Source organism: Pagrus major, chromosome 4 (assembly GCF_040436345.1).
Source record: "Pagrus major chromosome 4, Pma_NU_1.0".
Taxonomy (NCBI): Eukaryota; Metazoa; Chordata; class Actinopteri; order Spariformes; family Sparidae; genus Pagrus; species Pagrus major.
In genome coordinates, this window is record NC_133218.1 from 676,361 (window position 1) to 695,544 (window position 19,184).

General features: G+C 41.9%; 1 protein-coding gene across 1 annotated transcript; it reads right to left on the reverse strand.

The window, feature by feature from the left end:
* Window positions 1–27: 27 nt before the first annotated feature.
* On the reverse strand, window positions 28–18,738 carry LOC140994760 (ADAMTS-like protein 3). Its single transcript, XM_073464534.1, has 6 exons — window positions 18,093–18,738; window positions 16,671–16,911; window positions 2,898–3,025; window positions 1,688–1,825; window positions 145–327; window positions 28–38 (listed from the first exon to the last, which is right to left on the reverse strand). Exons 1-6 carry the CDS (start codon window positions 18,736–18,738, stop codon window positions 28–30), a joined length of 1,347 nt encoding a protein of 448 aa, XP_073320635.1.
* Between the last annotated feature and the right edge of the window lie 446 nt (window positions 18,739–19,184).

A 19,184-nucleotide genomic window follows, 5' to 3' on the forward strand; every position in this document is an offset into this window, starting at 1 on the left:
ACACACACATTCACAAAAAAATTCATTTCAGATAAAGACTACCAACCATGATCAAAATTAACAGTTTTTTGTATTATCTGAGCAGGTGTGATGATATTTACAGTGTACGATTGGAAGTTATGTAGAATTTGTGTGTGAACCTACCAAGGACTTGCAGGACAGTAGAGGCAGTCGACTTTCCGATGACGTTATTTGCAGTGCAGGAGTAGATGCCTTGGTTTTTCAGAGAAACGTTTCTGATCCACAGTGAACCAGATGGTAAAAAAACAGCACCAGAATCTAATGGTCCATTTTTCCTGTACCATGTCACTGTGGGCTGAGGAACGCCTGACAGACAGAGAACACAGAGGGACCAATAAGAAGTCTCCACCTCTGACTGAGGCAGTTGTGCCTAGTGCCTTGGTCCTGACCACATTACTGTCATGTGGGTTAGGGTTAGGGTTAGGGTTAAATGGTGATGGTAAAGCACACCCTTGAGTGTAATAAAGCTTAAATATGAAAGTATATGAGATGGAATGATAACTACAACCTGCAACACTTTACTGAAGTAAATCTTATATTCTAAGGTGGCGGTGCATGCAGATGCAATGGCCAGAAGCTCCCTGTGAGTGTCATTCAAGTTCACAACAAAACATCCAATATGTGGTGACATATATACATGTATATATATATATATATATATATATATATATATATATATATATATATATATATATATATATATACATATACACATATATACAGTATATGTATGTGTATATATATATTTATATATATGTAATATGTTGTATTGTATTCTCAGTTAAGTCTACGTCTTTATGATGCCTGCGGAGATGTCCTGCCTGTGGACACTTATGCTACACGCGCATAGCAAGCAGATGGTGGTGCGGTGAAATGCTGCAGGTTGGTGCAGCGGCGTGGGAGTGTCTCTCCATGGTCCGTGTGTGTGACATGTTGGAAACCCCCGCTGATCAGTTTGCCGAAAGGGGAAGCTGCTATGTTGTTCTGCTACTTGCATGCTGCACCCATACTAGTGAACGCAGGATCCAATGCGAATCCACTTGCCGCGCTACGACATACTGTGTGTGTTTTTCCCTCTTGGCACGCATGTTGGACTTGACACTGGGGGCGTGGCTAAATCCTCGATTCTACCTTTGATTGTTGAAGGTCGAGATTGTGACGTCATTTTGATCAATATCTGACTTACAATCGAGATTGTGACACCCCTATTTATTACTGAAGCATATATTATTTATGACAGAAAGACAGTCATCAACTTTGGAAAAGAAGGCTCAGGGAGGGATTATGTGCAGCTGACCATTAGATGATTGCTGCCCACAACATCTTCTGACCACTGAGCAAGACCACCTAGTACAAATGTTATCAAAAGCAATGTTACCACCCCAGGAAGATGGGGATGAGTTAACCCAGCTTGGACCTAAGGCTAGTGTCAGGTAGCAGGAGATCAAATGGATGAAATAAGACTAAAGCTCACCTAGCAAGGGGAAATCAGAGACTACTGTGCCCTGTGCAAGTTGAATATTTGCAACTTGATTTTACTCACTAAGGCTTGACTGAAAATATGAGTGATGCCATTACACCTGATTTCATTGCTGCCAAATGCAGTCCATTCCAGTACATCAAGTAAGGAAATACGCTTTTTAGATGCTCATTATTTTTGACCTACCAGTTACGGGGCAGTCCAGAGTGAGGTTGGTGCCCGTGCCAATGCTGACTCGTCCACCAACTGTGACCCTCAAGCTGTGGCCCAACACTGTCCCATGGTCTGAAACATTCCTCCATGACACGGTAATGGCCGGTGACTCTGAAGTTTCATACACAGAGTTTATGTCACTCAGCAGTAATGAATGTGAAAATTTCATCTCTTTTGCTGTGCTATTGTCATTTGTGTGAAATCTTGCTTTTGCATATATTTTAGAAAGTTACTGATGCAAATCCTCCATATATAACAGAGAACATACGTACCTGTGTACATGTTAGAAATCAGTGGAAGATATATAATGATGTGTTGTCTCATTAAATTATCTTTAGTGGTAACATTCACTCATGAGTTCAAATGTCTTTAATTGCAATGAACAGCTTTGACCTATCTGAAATATATAGAAACTTCTTGATGAACTGATATGAAATTTGGAATTGACATACATGATCACTTGAATGAATCCTAAAAACTTAGGTGATCTTCTGACTTTTCATCCAGCATAATTAACCATGTCAAAGGGTTTTTTTGTTCAATACTTTGGCCCCAGAACAAATATCTGAAAAACTAATGACATTTACCATCAGCCACAGCTGTACTTTGTGTTTAGTACTAAGATGGTGAACATGGTAAACATAAAACCTGCTGAAAATCTGAAATGTTAATCTTATGCAGTAGATGCTATTTTATATTTATTGCATATTTTTCAATAAATTGCTTATGGCCAATGTTTTTAATTATTGGTTCATTAATTTATTTCCCCATCTGCCCTCTTTACATACTCAAGGCAAGTGAAGGTGGGGGGTCATTACTGATAACTACAGATAAAGTTAATAAACTATCGGGGAGATTTGTGTAATTCTGATTGTTGATGGAGACTGCCCTCACCAAGCCTAAATGAGAAAATAAAATAAACTCAAAGCATTAAAAGAAAGGGTGTTCATAGTGCACAGTGACTCTCATCACACCAACATCTCTTGGAATCTGTGTGGACTAATACATGGAAGCATTTGTGTTGTTATTTGTAGTATGAATTGCTGCTATATGACTAAACTTAACCTTAATATTATGTTAACTGTTTTATGTTATGTTTTATGATAACATACATTTATGAAATTATAGATAATGTGAATGATAATGACACTTGAGACTAGTGTATTTAAAACAAAGGACACACCTGCCACCAGTAACTCAGATGTCTCTGAGTCTGATCTGTGTGCGTTGGCAGCTGTGCATCTGTACTGGCCTCTATCAACTGCTCTGGGCTGAAGGATGTGGAGTCGTCCAGAGCTGTCCCAGGACACCCTGCACACAGACAGAGTAAACATGTTGTTGTTTGTTTTCTATGTTTTTGTCAGTTTTTCCTGACCAAATGAAGGAGAACTCTCAAGAACCACAAAGCATTAAGACACTAAGTAAGATTCTTAAATGTCGTTTTATCCACAAAAAGTCTTGTTGGCACAGTGTGTGTCATGTGACCTGCAATTTCAACTACACCAAGCTCCCCCCACAGCACTTTTGCTGGGTAAACTGTGATGAATGTCTACATGGGACATTTTGGAATAATTTCATTGTTAGCCTTTGTTTAATCTTCTAATTAAAGTTGGCTAATGTTCTGTTCATGTTTCTTACCCTGGAACTTTTAAGTGATGTTGCTTCATCGGGTGTGTTTGTGGGTGTGTGTGTGTTCATCTCTTGCGCATTAAATAAACACAAATAGGCTACAAACGCACACACATTGGTCGATCGTATTTGTCAATCGCGGTGTTTTATTTTGAAAATTGACCGGATTCTCTCGTGTTTCTTAGTTTGACTTCCTGCCCGGCTTGACGCGATGGGAAGTTTGTCTTCTTTGACTTTCTCCAAGCAAGTAAGTAGCCTTAACTTGAGAATATTTGAAATGTACATCCCTCTTGCATTTCCTGTCAGTAATGTAGGGTTTAAAGGATACTTTTTTTAATTAAAGGGCTATTTCACTTTAAAATGTTAATTCTTCCATCTACTCACCCTCATGCTGAAAGAATGTCCAGTGATCATTCCTATGCTTTAGGTTAAACTGTGGGAATGGGAAGTGATGTATAGCGCTTAGTGTGGTTTTAAGCAGCCTGGACCCTATTTTCCCATCTACTTTTATCTGAATGAGTGGTGGGATGTTAAAAACTTGCAGTTGCTCCAGTACAAAGCTAGGGACTTCAGTGAGCAGCCCATTATTATTATTGGACAAACTTAACCCAGGTGTGTCTGACCTCAGTAGTCACAATGGTCAGACACACCTGGATTAATCAGTTTGTCCAATAATGTAAGACAGGAAATAAAGGAGCTGGCTTAAGTTCAGGAAGTAGTGGAGCTGTGCATAAAGCCAATTGCCCCATTGGAATACATTGAAACAAGTTTTGCAGCTGCAGTCCCTCACTTCGTAATGGAGCAAGTGCAAATATTCAAATCCCACCACTCAGCCAGGTAAAAGTAGATGGGAAAATAGGGCCCAGGGTGCAAAAAGCCATACTTCCCCTTTAACATGCTGAACCTCCCCTCACAAACCAATGCCTTACTGAAACCTTTATTTTTGACTTTTGCTTGACTTAGTAAGAGAAATTGTCACTGCTGGCTGAAGGTCAGCTCACCTTGAGTGATGAGTCAGGAACAGTGATAGATGCCGATGTCTTTGAGGAACTTGTTCTGTCAGGTCTACAGACGTTCATAGTTCGTCAGGGACCACCAGTTACAGGTAAGAATAGAGCCACTGGGCACATGATAGAGCAGTTATATTCAGTCCTGATCCTACCCCCATAGCACTACATGTTTTGGATGTCTTCCTGATTTACTGAATGCCAACTCGGAGTTCATTAGGGTGTGTCTGGCCAGTGCAAGTCCTACAATTTTGGTGCTGTGGGTACCCAGGAGCAGGATGAAATTTACCGGTAAATAAGTAAATAATGGGATGTGTTTTGAGGAGTCAAGTGTTCAGCCTGAAGCTCATTGTATATATTTGCCACACACAGCGTACTTACTACCACAATTTATAGTTGATCATATTGTAGATTCACCTGCTCATTTTGTTATCCTGTGTCTAGGCTATTAAGACTTTTTTGTTGGATATTTAATATATTTAATCTGCATATCGTCACAGACGTGTCACAGTCCTCAGTTGAGTCATCGTCCTCAGCAGTCACAGATGAGTCTTTCACTTCCCCCCTTTCTACTTTGGGGTCCATCCCCCCTTCCACCTTACAGAGAAAGAGGGGGTGCATCGAATTAATGGATCGGTATGAAGCAAAAAAGGTAAATGTTAGAAGAGATTGTAAATTTGATATGATATTCATTACTGTATTGTATTGTACACTTTCTATGTCTTAAAGCAGCGTTTGGTGAAACGACAGTCTTTAAATTTTCACAGCACCATCCACTGGCATGGGGTTGAAAGGTGAACTATCTGTTCAATGTTAGCACCCATGCAAATGCGGCCGTTCCCAAGTTTTATTTATATTAGTAGTCATTTTCTTGAGTTTGGTTAACTGGTTTGGTTTGAACCGCAGTAGGACACACACGTAATACATTATAATAGACGCTGTACGTCAAAACTACCGCTTTTGTCCAATAGCTGACATTAGCATCAAGAAAGCATGTGTCAGCTTACTGTATATGCAATGACCTGTTTTGGCAGATGGTTGATGACACTCTGAAAGCCAGTCCAGAGGGAGAACAAATCTACATGGAATATGGCAGAACGAAAACACTGACAGATGCTCGGCGTAAACTGATGGTGAACATCTTGGTGGCATGACTCAAACACATGGGTAAGAGAAACTTTTGTCTTTGTCCTCCTCCCCTCTAGAGGGGGAAGTGTGAGACAGTGAAATCAACAAGGGACAGGTGAATGTATTAAAACTGGGGACTAAAGGAAGGTTTTCTGGTGTAGCTTAAAATTTTGTTACTCTTTATCCTGAAACACAGGAATACCCACTTCTTTTTCTGACCTAACAAATACAAAGTCATGAAGAGAGGCAAAATAATGAAGAGGGGTCAGTGCATGCTTGTTTGATGAAACCTGATCAATCACTGCATCCAATAGTGTAGGGCAGGAAGTACTTGAGCAAGACTACAGATGTGCACAGTCTAAATTCATGTCTATAATGGCAAGTCATAGTAGCTGTTGCTTCTTACTTGCATTTAAAAATGGGCTTACGAATAACCAAGGCCTTGTTTTTACAGGAGGACTCCAGCCAAAAATGTGCGAGTCAACTATGCTCTTGGCATCGTGAGTCTATTCCCAAACCTTCGAGATCCCTTTTCAAAACATGGAAGTTCTACTTTGTTTGCGTAAAGATGTGTTTTGGCAGCATAGCTGATGTCTGTGTGATCAAGTAAGCTGATTGGCTCTTAAAATGGTACACTGAACATGCACCTCTTCATTTTGTTTCTCAACAGGAGCACTTCTATGATCCCACATGCAGTACTGGCTATCTTCAGTGGAAGATCAAGACGACTCAACGCAACACACCTCAACGCTCTACTCCTCGTGAGTCTCAGAGGCCCTCAACATCCACCCATCAAAACAGCACCAAAACCATCCGAAAACCTCGATCAACTTATGAACAGCTCTCTGGTGAGTGCAAGGAGGCTCTATCCACAATGAAACACTCCAATGATGAATCCGTGGTCAAAGACAGGATGAGGGTGACTTTCAGTTATCGACAGAAGCTGGTCCATGATGAGGCTGCATCATCCTCGCTCCTGGATGAATTCCCATGTTTCCTTGATGTTGCTGGATTGGTAAGGCCTTTTTCAACTGTGCCTTCAATATTTGACCCCTCACCTTAATGAGAAGTGTACTGACAGCCAAATTCAACTAACATGACTGAAGTGCTTACTGGCAAGTTTTTGTAATGCTAATAACCTTAGTCTAGACAATATATGTGACATTTTGTTTGAAGTAAACATTAAATTTGGTAATTGTTCTTTGTTCTTTTTCTCCAGATTGACCAGGATTTCTCAATGATCTTTGGCGATGAGGTGTCCAGGAACTTCCTCGCCAGGTGGACTACACGTTTCAAGCCCAAGGTCATAGCGGAATGCAAGACTCTTCCCCCAAATCTGCATGTCGAGGAGTTGATGTCAGCATTGGAGCCACAACCAGAAGTACCTTATGGTTGGTATAAAATTTGCTATGTGCATGTCTAATCAACTGAATATGCTATGTTGAGGATAGGCGTCAGAAGCTAAGCCTATGTCTGTTATGGACAGCAGCTTTTTCTGTTATTGATTGATTGTTATTGTCTTCCATTATGTGATAGTTAAATTGACTATCACATAATGGAAGACAATAACAAACAATCAACCCCCCCCCCCTCCAACCTTGAAGTGATTGATTCCCTCTGTTCACATGCTGGGGTACTTTACACACGAAATCCTGAGAACTATGGCTTGACTTCAGATCTTCAATTTTAGTAATGGTTATTTCTATCACAGGTTCTACATCGTCCTGGATCACAAGGCGATCCCCTGCAAAGGCCAGACAGCCGTGGCAGCCTTTGATGAGTTATTCAAGGCTCATTATGTCTTCGGGCTCAACTACGACATGCTCCACGGCTTTTATACGTTCCTTCAGACAACAGTCTACCGCATCGATGCTGAGACCACGAAGGAGACCCCGCGTGTGAAGGAACTTCGTACGCGCCTGCTGCAGCGGGAAAACGAAGTTGACACACTGAGCTGTTTGGGTAAAGCATGTACCAATGTTTTGTTTGAAAGGAGTACCAGAACACAATTTATATTTTATGTCGACATTTAAAGTTTCAACATGGACTCTACCCTGGGTATAAGAACTTGAGGTTAAAATGTGGACAGCCAGGATGTTTATCATCTTTTTCAACTTATTCTGGATTTAAAAGACACCTCAGTAAACCCGAGCATTCAGTTGATCACGACCAGGATGTCACCCTGCAAAGCCTGCCTGATGTGGAATTCTCAAATGATATGCCATCATGTAGTACTGGCTTGCCAGGTAGTGCTATTGCCTCCAACCAGATTCCTGTTGCACCACAATTGACAACCATGTGTGGTTTAGTTGTTGCACATTTGCAAGGGTCAGGTCTCTCTGAAACTACAGTTCAGACAGTTGTTAATTCCATGGAGGAAATTGTTAATGATGTTCAAGATCAAGCACGAGAAGCTGTGCTGAAAGTAGTTCGTAGTTCGAGTTCAGACCTTACTCAAATAGTAGAGGATTCTTTGAATAGTTTGGACAATCCATTTTCTATGTTTAATTCAGAGGCCAAAAGGCAGAAATATTACGACGACAAATGGGAAGTAGTTGAGCCCGAAGAGTATGTCCTGGGAGTCAGATTAGATGTGCGTAGAGATAGAATTACCGGCGTCTATCGCGAACTTCCAATAATGGACAAATATATGTATGTTCCGATTATGTCTTCTCTTAAATCTATGTTCAAAAATGACGACTTAAAAGAAGCCTTCTTACAAGACAAACTAAGTGAGAAAGGAATTTACAGAGGTACTCATGATGGTTCATATTTTCAAAACCACCCACTATTCGCTCAACAGCGGCATGCTCTTCAGCTTCTAATCTACTATGATGATTTCGAAACTGCTAACCCTTTGGGTTCTAAACGGGGTATCCACAAATTAGGCTGTCTTTATTTTACTTTACAAAATCTTCCATCCAAGTTCAATTCTGTACTTATGAATGTACATCTAGTTTCTTTTTCATACTGCGGATGTAAAGACTTATGGTTTTCATGAGATACTGAAGCCTCTTATTAGAGATTTAAAAATTTTAGAAACTCAAGGAATACAACTGCCTTTTTTTGATGAGCCTTTGCTTGGTACTGTTTTTCAGACAACTGGAGATAATCTTGCTCTACATGCTGCTTTGGGTTACGTTGAATCATTTAGCGCAACACATTGTTATAGATTTTGTTTGGCTAGCAAGGAACAAATTCAATCCTTTTTTTCAGAGGATCATCCTCATTTAATTTTACGTTCAAAAGCTCTGTATACAGAACATTGTGAGGAACTTTTTGAAAACCCCACCCTCCAGTCAGTGTATGGTGTCAAAGAACCGTGTGTATTCAATTCTCTACAGTATTTCCACAGTACTGACAACTATGCAATTGACATAATGCATGATTTATTAGAGGGTGTAGTGCAGTATGAACTCAAGTTGGTTTTCCTTTATCTAGTTAAACAGGGTTATGTTTCCATGCGTTTGTTATCTGACAAAATTCAGACTTTTAATTATGGCTATACAAACCGTAAAAAATAGACCAAGTGGTTTAGTAATGGATGAGAACTCCAAAAGTTTAGGATTAAATGCCACCCAGTCATGGTGTGTGTTGCGCAACACCCCTCTCATATTAGGAGATGTTATTGAAAGGGGTAACCGTCACTGGAGCCTTCTTCTCATTTTGCTTCAGATTGTTAATATAATGTTCTCCCCTGTTTTGTCAGATGGTTTGGTATGTTATTTAAAGCACTTGATATGTGATCATCGCGCTCTTTTTTAAATCATTATTTCCGGATAAAAATCTAATTCCTAAGCATCACTTTATGTTGCATTATCCGAGATGTATTCGTAAAATTGGTCCTCTTCTGCATGTTTGGTGCATGAGGTTTGAGGCCAAACACAGATATTTTAAAAAATGTATTAAAAATTTCAAACATATCACTAAAACATTAGTCAAACAGCAAAAAAGAATACAAGTTGGTCCAATAAAAACAATAGCTATTTGTTACTTAGAGGGAGGAGATTTTCTTAAGGAGACACTTAATCTAGAACCACTCTCATGTATCTTCACCACCAAATGGGTCAAAGTTTTTGGTACAGAGTATCAGATAAATTTGTTTGTACAGAATCGCATAGTGAGCTCCCTGTCTTCAAAAAGATCTGTAACATTGTAATGCATGAAGGGAGTGCTCTTTTGTTGTGTTGTAAAGTTGACACCCTGTATTTTGACGAACATTTGTACGCATATTGTATTGAAGAAGTAAAAGAGGACTTCTCTCTTGTACACATGGCGCAGCTTACCTTCTTCAAACCATTTGATGGACAGTATTCAAATGAGAACAGAGACCACAGATACCTTGTTCCATATTGTTTTATTTTGGATATGTAATGCAGTTGTATATGCTTCAAACTGTTTTTATATACTTGTATATGCTTCAAAGTGTTGTCTGTAGAGGCCAGTATTGCCTCTATTGTCTGATACCACACCTGATGACTGTGCTAGCATGACGGTGGTGTGGTACAGCCTATTTGAGTCACTGGTCCTATTTTGTTTGAAAGCCTCCAATGAAATTTCAATGTGTTGTGGTGCACCTTCCAACTGGTCAAATTGTTAATGTATTTTTAAAATAAAAATGACTAAAGTCAAATGCTTTCATTTTTATTGTACTAGTTATTATGGAGTCAACACCTGCAGGAGTCATCGACTAACCCCTGCTTGAGAGTTATTAAGTGACACTGCATTGGTGTTGAGAAACACCTGGTGGGTGTAAAGCAAGTATCCATAAGTGTCAAATCCCAACTCCCCACATAGTCAATACTTAACTCCAAACACGGTGTTAAAATGCCAACTCTCTTACTAAGTGTTAGTTTAGTTAGAAATGGATAGGCAGTTAGCGGGGTGTCCATCCGCTGAGATTCTGGTGACCATACTGTCTGGTATGGTTTGAGGTCATAATCGTATCTTCTTTTGTTTTCCTTGGTGATTCTGTTTTTTGCGCGTTTGTTATCATGGCAGGAGTAGAGGATTTTGTGAGGGCTCCCTCAGCGGAGTTTGTGGAACAGTGCACAAAGGAACAGTTGTTGAAACTGGCAGAGCACTATAACATATATGTCTCAGATAAAAGGTTGAAAGAAAATGTGAAAGCAATTGTGATGGCAAATTTGTGTGACCTGGGTGTTTTGAAGTCCACGACTGTGCCACCTGATGAGAGAGAGGCTGCGGTGAGTGTCGGTGCGCAGGATGCAGGCTCAAATTTAACGTTTGAACAACAGAAGGAGTTGCTGACGTTAAGATTTCAGTTAGAGAAAGAAAAGGAACTGGAATTGGAGCAGGTGAGGCGAAAAGCTGATTTGGAGAAGCCTGTGGCACTGGAAAAATTAAGGCAAGCACACTGAGTTGGCTAGATTGGACTTGGAGACTCAGAGGATGATTCTCATCAGAGAGGGCAGATTGCCTGGTGGTCAGGGTGGTGACTCTGGTGATATTTTGAGTAGTCTACGGTTAGTCCCGAAGTTTAATGAAAAAGATGTGGACACGTTTTTTGCCCTGTTTGAGCGTGTAGCTGACACAAGAGCTTGGAGTGACGCGGACAGGGTCGTGTTGTTACAGTGTGTGCTGACAGGGCACGCGCAAGAAGCATTTTCCTCACTGCCTGCGCCTGACAGTGGTGACTACTCAAAGGTTAAAGCTGCGGTTTTGAAAAGTTATGAGCTCGTTCCTGGTTTCAGAGCTGGAGGAAAGGGGATAAATCTCATTTGGAGTTTGCACGTGAGTTGGGGACGCATTTTCACCGCTGGTGTGCAGCTGCGGGTGTAGCAGACTTTGGTGGGCTGTGTGACCTGATCGTGCTTGAGCAGTTTAAAAACTCGGTTGAAAATGAAAAACGTTTCCCTGAGGTGTTTAGGGCGTGCGCTGTGACACGGGCGATGATGAGAGCTGGTCCGGACGATGGTGGCGCGGATCAGTCTGAACAGAAAGTCTTGGTTGCTGAATCATTGATTTCACATTTGTCTAACTGTCTATTTTCTGTGTCCCACAGTGAGTTGGTGAAAGAACAAAAGGCCGACTCCACATTAGCAGAGCTGTTCCAGTCTGTGCGTCCTGTGGGTGAGGTGAAGGATTTGGCACAGGGATATTTCATTGAGAAAGGAGTGTTGTTGAGGAAGTGGTTGCCACATGGAGAGGGTTTCATGGGGGAGCCCGTGTATCAGGTTGTGATACCTTCAAAATTTCGTGAAGTGGTTCTCCGTGTTGCTCATGATGAGTGTGGTCACATGGGGGTCGCTAAAACATATGACCGGATTCTGCGGCATTTTTTCTGGCCGCGTGTTAAGAAAAGTGTCTCAGCATACATAAAAACGTGTCACACCTGTCAAGTGACAGGAAAACCAAACCAGGTCATTAAAGTGGCTCCATTGTGTCCCATTCCTGCTGTAAGTGAACCATTTGATCATCTGATAATCGATTGTGTTGGCCCTCTTCCCCCTTCTTCACATTTATTTGCACAAGTGTTAAAATAACTACACGTTACGCACAATCAGTCCTCGGCGTATCACGCACAGAGCCAAGGAGCGCTGGAGCGGTTCCATCAAACAGTAAAATCTTTGTTGCGGGCTTATTGTGTGCAGTTGAATGCTGACTGGGAGGAAGGTTTGCCATGGTTCTTGCTGGCAGCGAGGGAGGTTACACAGGAGAGTACGGGGTTCAGTCCTAATGAGTTGGTTTTTGGTCACACGGTGAGAGGCCCACTGGCTGCTCTGAAGAGTGGCTGGGAGGAGGCAGAACCTCCTCAGAATCTCATAGATTATGTTAATGGGTTCAGACACTGTCTTTATGTGGCTACAGAATTGGCAGAGGAAAAAATGGCCTCAGCCCAAAAGAAAATGAAGCGCATTTATGACCAGCGAGCTGAGTGTCACAATTTTCAGGCAAAGTTCATGGGTCCGTATACAATGTTCAAGCAGCTGTCAGAACAGAACTATTTGATTTCCATGCCTGATCGACAAAAGAAGACTCAACTTTGTCATGTAAACTTGTTGAAACCGTACCATGCTCGGGAGAGTCCGACGCAGGGTGAGTCAGCTGATGTTGCGCCAGCTGTTGGTGCGCACCCTGTTTGTGTTGGTAACACACTGAAGGTTTCTGGTGACAGATTTTGTGAGGATGGTTTACCTTAGCTTAACTCGGCTGTGTTGACCGGTCGGCTAAAAAATTCCCAGATGCTGGCGAACTTGGATCTCGTTGTGGGGCATCTGTCTGAGGCGCAGCGCACAGAGTTGGTCGACCTCATTCATCAATTTCCCAGTCTGTTTGGGGACACTCCGTCCTGTACAAGTGTTAGAACACGACATTGAGGTGGGTGAAGCCAAGCCGATAAAACAACGTTTTTATCGGGTAAGTGCTGAGAAGCGTCTGTTGTTGGATGCTGAGATTGGTTACATGTTGTCAAATGGCATTGCGGAACCGTCGTCCTCCGCTTGGGCGTCACCGTGCATACTTGTCCCAAAGTCAAATAATACGCAACGGTTTTGCACATATTATAGGAAAATTGACAGCGTTACCAAACCAGATTCCTATCCGTTGCCCCGTATGGATGATTGTGTGGATCAAGTGGGTTCTGCCAGGTTTATCAGCAAGTTCGATCTCCTAAAAGGGTACTGGCAGGTCCCATTGTCCCAGAGAGTGCGGGAGATCTCTGCTTTTGTCACTCCGGCTGGGTTGTATTCCTATAGAGTCATGCCGTTTGGTTTGAGAAATGCGCCTGCCACCTTCCAGCGTTTGATGAATAAAGTGGTTGGTGATCTGGAAGGTTGTTGTTTTTTCGGATTCGTGGTCTGCCCACATCGACCGCATCAAGACACTTTTTTTCCGTTTGGCTGAGGCGCAGCTTACTGTGAACCTGGCAAAGTGTGAGTTTGCTCAGGCCGCAGTAACTTACCTTGGTAAACAGGTTGGGCAGGGCCAGGTGCGCCCTCTGCTGGTGAAGGTCCAGGCTGTTTCTGAGTATCCTCCACCGCTGACGAAAAAGGAGTTGATGAGGTTTTTGGGTTTGGTTGGTTATTACAGGTGTCTTTGTCGCAATTTTTCAACTGTTGTTGCGCCGTTGACTGACCTGCTGAAGGCGAAAGCAAAGTTTATCTGGTCTCCTTTGTGTCAGCAGGCATTTGAGAATGTCAAAGCGATTTTGTGCAACTCTCCTGTTTTGGCTGCACCTCGGTTGGATAAACTGTTTAAGTTGCAGGTTGATGCCAGTTTTGTCGGTGCTGGGGCAGTACTATTACAAGAAGATGATGTTGCTGTTGACAGGCCTGTGTGTTTCTTTTCCAGGAAGTTTACCAAACATCAACTGAACTATTCTGTGGTGGAAAAAGAGACCTTGGCTCTCATATGGGCGTTACAACAGTTTGAAGTGTATGTGGGCTCAGGTCCAGTGGTGATCTACACAGATCATAACCCTCTCACATTTTTGAACTCATTGCGGTGTGCGAATCAGAGGCTTATTCGTTGGTCGTTGTCTCTCCAGGCTTATACTTTGGATATAAGGCATATTAAAGGGAAGGACAACCTGGTGGCTGACGCCTTGTCTCGTGCTCCTGTTTGATTTGTTTCTTCACAGTTGTGCTCTTCTCTCTCTCTTAAATTGCTTCCAGGTACCACTTGCTGGGAGGGATGGGAGTCATGCAGGTGATGTTAAGAAATAGGAGTAAATGGTGTGTTTTCCTCACATTTGTTAAATACTGGGTATTGGATAATGTAACATGTAAAAATTGTAATTGTTGGTAACTGGTTGTGGCTGGTTAATTTACAGGGTTCCTGGTCGGACCCTGTTTTGATGGGGGGGGGATGGGGGTGTGACGGCCAGGGCTGTCTGTGCTGCATGTCTGTGCTGCCGGTGTCTGTCTGTGTGTTTCCCTTCCCCCTGCAGTAGCTGTAGTTTGAGGCGGAGCCTGGGAATCGGGAACACCTGCGAACGTGATTCCCGGTCTACAAAAGATGGCTGTCCAGTCTGCTCTGGCTCTCGCCCTGCCACTAGCTGGAAGCTCGGCCCGAGCCACTTTTGCTTTCCCTTTTATTTTGTGTTCTGGTTATGGTTCAGTTCGCACTTATTCCTTACTTTGTAAATAAAATTCACGTTTATTATTCATCCTCCGTCCTCCGTTTGGTTGTTTTGTTGTGGTCACTGAGCCGGGCCATAACATAAATATAGATAGAAAAAAAAATAGAAAAATAAACATTGTAGTTTAATTAGTTAGCAGTGTGGCTGTTTTTTAGGAGGCTAAGATCAATGGCTGCATACAGCATCAATAGTAAAGTCCTCTGTTAATACCGGAAGTGCCAGTTTTGATCACTGTCCAAAATCTGAACAAAACCCAGGTGAATCTTGTATTGGATATACTTTTAATTAACTTGCAAGCTAACAATATGCAGTCTTTAAATAAGAGCGTTTTTTACTTGGCTAGAGCAAGGCTAGCAGTTTCCTTCTGCTTCCAGTCTTTGCAAAACTGCAGCTCATGAACCACAGAAAACAGACATTACCAAGGTACTGTGTGAGTTAACAGTTTGAGTCAAGCATAGAGAACACAACCACCACACACACACACACACACACACACACACACACACACACACACACACACACACAACCTTTGGGCCAAGTAGTGTTATTCAAGCACAGGAACACTGGGAACACTGGTTGGTCTCTGGGCCTCCAAGCAGTTCTTATTGTATTTAATGTAAACTTGGAGGCTACAGGGTACATGCACAATGCACAGAGGGTGGGGGGTGGGAGCGTCAATATGCAAACTTTTGCCCTGGGGGATTAAAACCGTTAAATCAAAAAATGGTTTAAGACTTTTCTCAGTTGGCAAAATGATAAAATTTTCAAGTCCCATGTTTGATGACAAATTGATCTAAAATCTTAATTGACATTTTTTCTTAGGGAAGTCAATAATTTTGGACTACTTTGAGTACTCTACAAGAAAAAATTACATTGGTTTTATCTGACTTTGAAAACTGAATGGAGAGTAAGACTATAAGACTGTATATTCCCTGTCACTGACTGATGATTGGTACACTTTAGAGTAGATCCTACACTGGCCCAGCCCCATAGCAGCAATGTGACAAACCAGGTTTGAACTTGTAACACAATGACAGAGAGTGAAATTGCCTCTTAGGGAGGGAAGATTGGAGAAATCAAGAACAGGGCATGTTGTTAGTAGTATCAGAGCTGAAAAGCACCCTCTCTAAAGCAGCCAATCATGTGTAACTGACAGGGCCTTGTGGTGATGGCTTTTATATGTAGCTGCATGTTCTGTAATTTCCTACCTCGGAGTTGAAAAAAGAAAATGTGTGCATTTATTTGAACGATGGACTATGACTTTTAATTGACACGTTCCGAAAAATGCAGTGTGTGGTCTGCTTCCTTCTCACATTAAACTCACATTAAATGTTTTTTCAAAAGGTCATCAATATTCATTGGCCCAGAGCTGCCTAATGAGACAGAAACTCAATAGCACAGTTCACTTGTATGCCACTGGAAATACCATACTATATATTGCATTATATCCACAGGCTGTTAAAAATGTGCATTACACCTCTGTAATATGGTGCCAGTTTATCATCTGATCTGAATAATCGTGGACAAAGTCAAGGAAATTAAGCTGATGACACAGGGTACTCTATTAAAACTGTCTGTCTCACCCTGGTTTCAAGTTGCACTGTTGAATGTTCTGTAAATATAAAGCTTGGTGTGTACACTTTATGCAGTGTGAATGACTCACCATTTTTTCTCATTTTGCTGTGCTCAACTTGTCAGAAGAGAGAGGAATCAGTCAGGCCAAAAAGATGCTGATCTGTGAACTGTCTACTACAGTTAGACCAATACACTGCTCTGCTGCTATAGGCTGATAGCCTATATTCTCCTTTCATCTAATTTAGTCCATATATGATTTAATGGAATCTCTCCCTGACCTCAGCAATGTGAAGTTGTCAGAACTAAAAATACCTTATTCACTTTGTTATTATACCGTATTGTATTACATTCCATCCAGGAGGAATAAACATTAAGTCATTGGGCCCTATTTAATTGATCCACTGCGTATAGCCTATAGTACAAGGTGCATGTGCATTTAGGGCATGTCCCGAAAGTAATGCACAAGGTGCAAGGGGGTTGTATTTAGTCCCTTAATTAATCATAGGTAACATACCTTTCTGTTTGCTGCAACAGAGCGCCATCTTTGGACCAGCTGATTTTGGGAGGTGGGAAGCCCTCTGCAGGACAGTGTATGGTCAGTGATCGGGTGGCGTTGGTGACAAGGGCACTATTTCCAATGCTGACATTGATGTTCCTCTGAAATGTCAGTGGTAGGGTCTGCTGCTGTCTGATGATCACTGGTCTCTTCACAGCTATCTCCAAAGACACGCGCTCTGACCAGTTGGGAAGTCTGTCTGTGGGACAAATCAGATACAAACACAACAACAGGGAACAAAAGTTTTACCCTTAGAACAGAGACTTAAGGCTGATTTATGGTTGCATGTAGGCTCTACGCAAAGCCAACACTGTAACTGTAACTAACTCCAGAATGCAATGACATGTAAAATCAATTTAGTGTAGCTCGGAGCATTGGCGTCTGCTTTAGCGTACTTGTGTTGACCATTTTTGTAGCCTTACACATGTGCACTGGCATGTCTGTTGCTGGCATCAGTGGGGGAATTGCCAGTTCTACTTTCCCCATTAAGCACACCGACTCCTTCGGCTCACAGCTGTGTATCTGGGCTAGAGACAGCAGACAGGCAGAGTGTCTGTAGGGAGGGCTGATTTTCCAAATAAACACAGAACTACTTGGTTTCGGCAAGCTGGTGTTTGTCGCCAGGCTGCTTGTCATGAAAATATACTAAACACATTATATTGCTTATTGTCAGAAAATGTCTGGTCATGGTCTGACCCCATGCAGTATCTCTGTATCTCAGTATACTGTGCCATTGTCAACCTACACATAGTTGAGGTCATCAGACAGGACCATACTGGCTGTCAAAGATGTTTTTTTCTTCTTTTAGGGACCTCGGTTCTTGGATGACCTGCCTAAAGATCTCATATTTGCAAAATCAGTTTTCTTTAAAGCACTTCTGAAAACACATTTTTTTTAATCAATGGGCTTTTTTAAAACCGTATTGTTTATGTGTTAATGCATGGTCAGTATATATACAGTACATTATAATTATTCAAAATTGTTGGGGTTTTCATTTCTCACACTCATTCCTTGTGTGAATTTGTATGTGTTTTTACTTGAAATGACCTTTGTGATCTGTATATCTATAGTATAGTAGAGTTTATCTAAAAAATATGTGAAACATTCTCCAACCATATTAGCCAAGCCCTTTCCAGCAAATCATGAAGCAGTAGTTTAACACTTGTCACTATCAGCACATATCAAAAAATGCAATTGATTCAAGGTTCAAGGTTCCTTGATTACATAAACACTGATCATTTTATATATTAATATGATGAAAGAGGGTGGTGGAAGAAAGAGTATGTGTGAAGGAGAATAAGTAGAACTTCTCAAGGTATTTCATAAAGGTTTCAAGCTAAACACACACTTAACAGCATAGGTGGCTGAGTGTTTAATTACCTTTAGCCTGTCCTCCTCTCTCTGTTATCCTGGTCCAGAGCTGGGCAGCAGATATCTGGGTCAACAGTGCAGAGATAAGTTCTGAGGCCTGCTGCTGCTGGATCTCTCCTTTGTCAGCCTGCAGGGTGATATTAATCAGCCTCTCCTCCACCTGAGGCTGCAATGAGGCCTCTTGGACACCAGGGGGCAGCAAAGATACACTAACTCCAGGCCAGAGCAGCCCCGGGTCTGAGTAGTGCCTACTGCAACTTACCAGCATCCCCTCCCAGTTGGTACTAGGACTGGCACTAGACGGTCTATCTGTTGACCTGCTGTCAGTACCTATCAGCTGGAGGGTGAAGATGTCTGAGGCAGGTCCAGCAACACACGTGTAGACCCCGATGTCCTCCACCCCCAAAAAGTGGATCTTCAAAGAGCCAGATTTAGTGACACCAAGACGTTTGGAGCTGGGCACGGGGTGTCCATCTTTGAGCCAGCGGATGTAGGCTTTAGGGAACCTTCTGACAGGACATTTGATGACTAGGGAGGTGTTGGGTAGGAGGTAGGCATGGCCGCCAACAGACAGGTGGAGGCGTTTCTCCTTGTGGGTCTGGATGTAGATATGGTGCATACCTATGAGCAGCGGACACTGTTTAACTCCCGCCATATAGCCATTGACCTTTGCTGGACGTCGCATGGACTGCTTGACTTGATTCTTCACAAGAACCTTCTCTCTGTCTTTGGGTCTCATCTCTTTTTTGTGCTCTGTTGGAGTAAATAAACAAAGAGAGAGGGTGCTCTATCATACACACAACAATTTCTCAAGCTAATATATTAGTCTATATTTTCAATTGAGGGATAAGAAAGTCCACAAAAATGTTAATATAAAAAGATACTGTTGTTTTAACATAAAAATGTTACGCGTCCTTGACCAGTACTTGTACTTTGTTTACTTTGTTAATTATTTGTTTTAAAGTAAAACTTTTGAGTCAACTTAAGTGAGATGAAAAGTTACAAAATTAACCAAGTAGTGCTGCCTTTCTCAAACTATGGTACGCATACCACTGGTGGTACGCGGGCTCCCTCTAGTGGTACGCGGAGGAATCTCCAAAA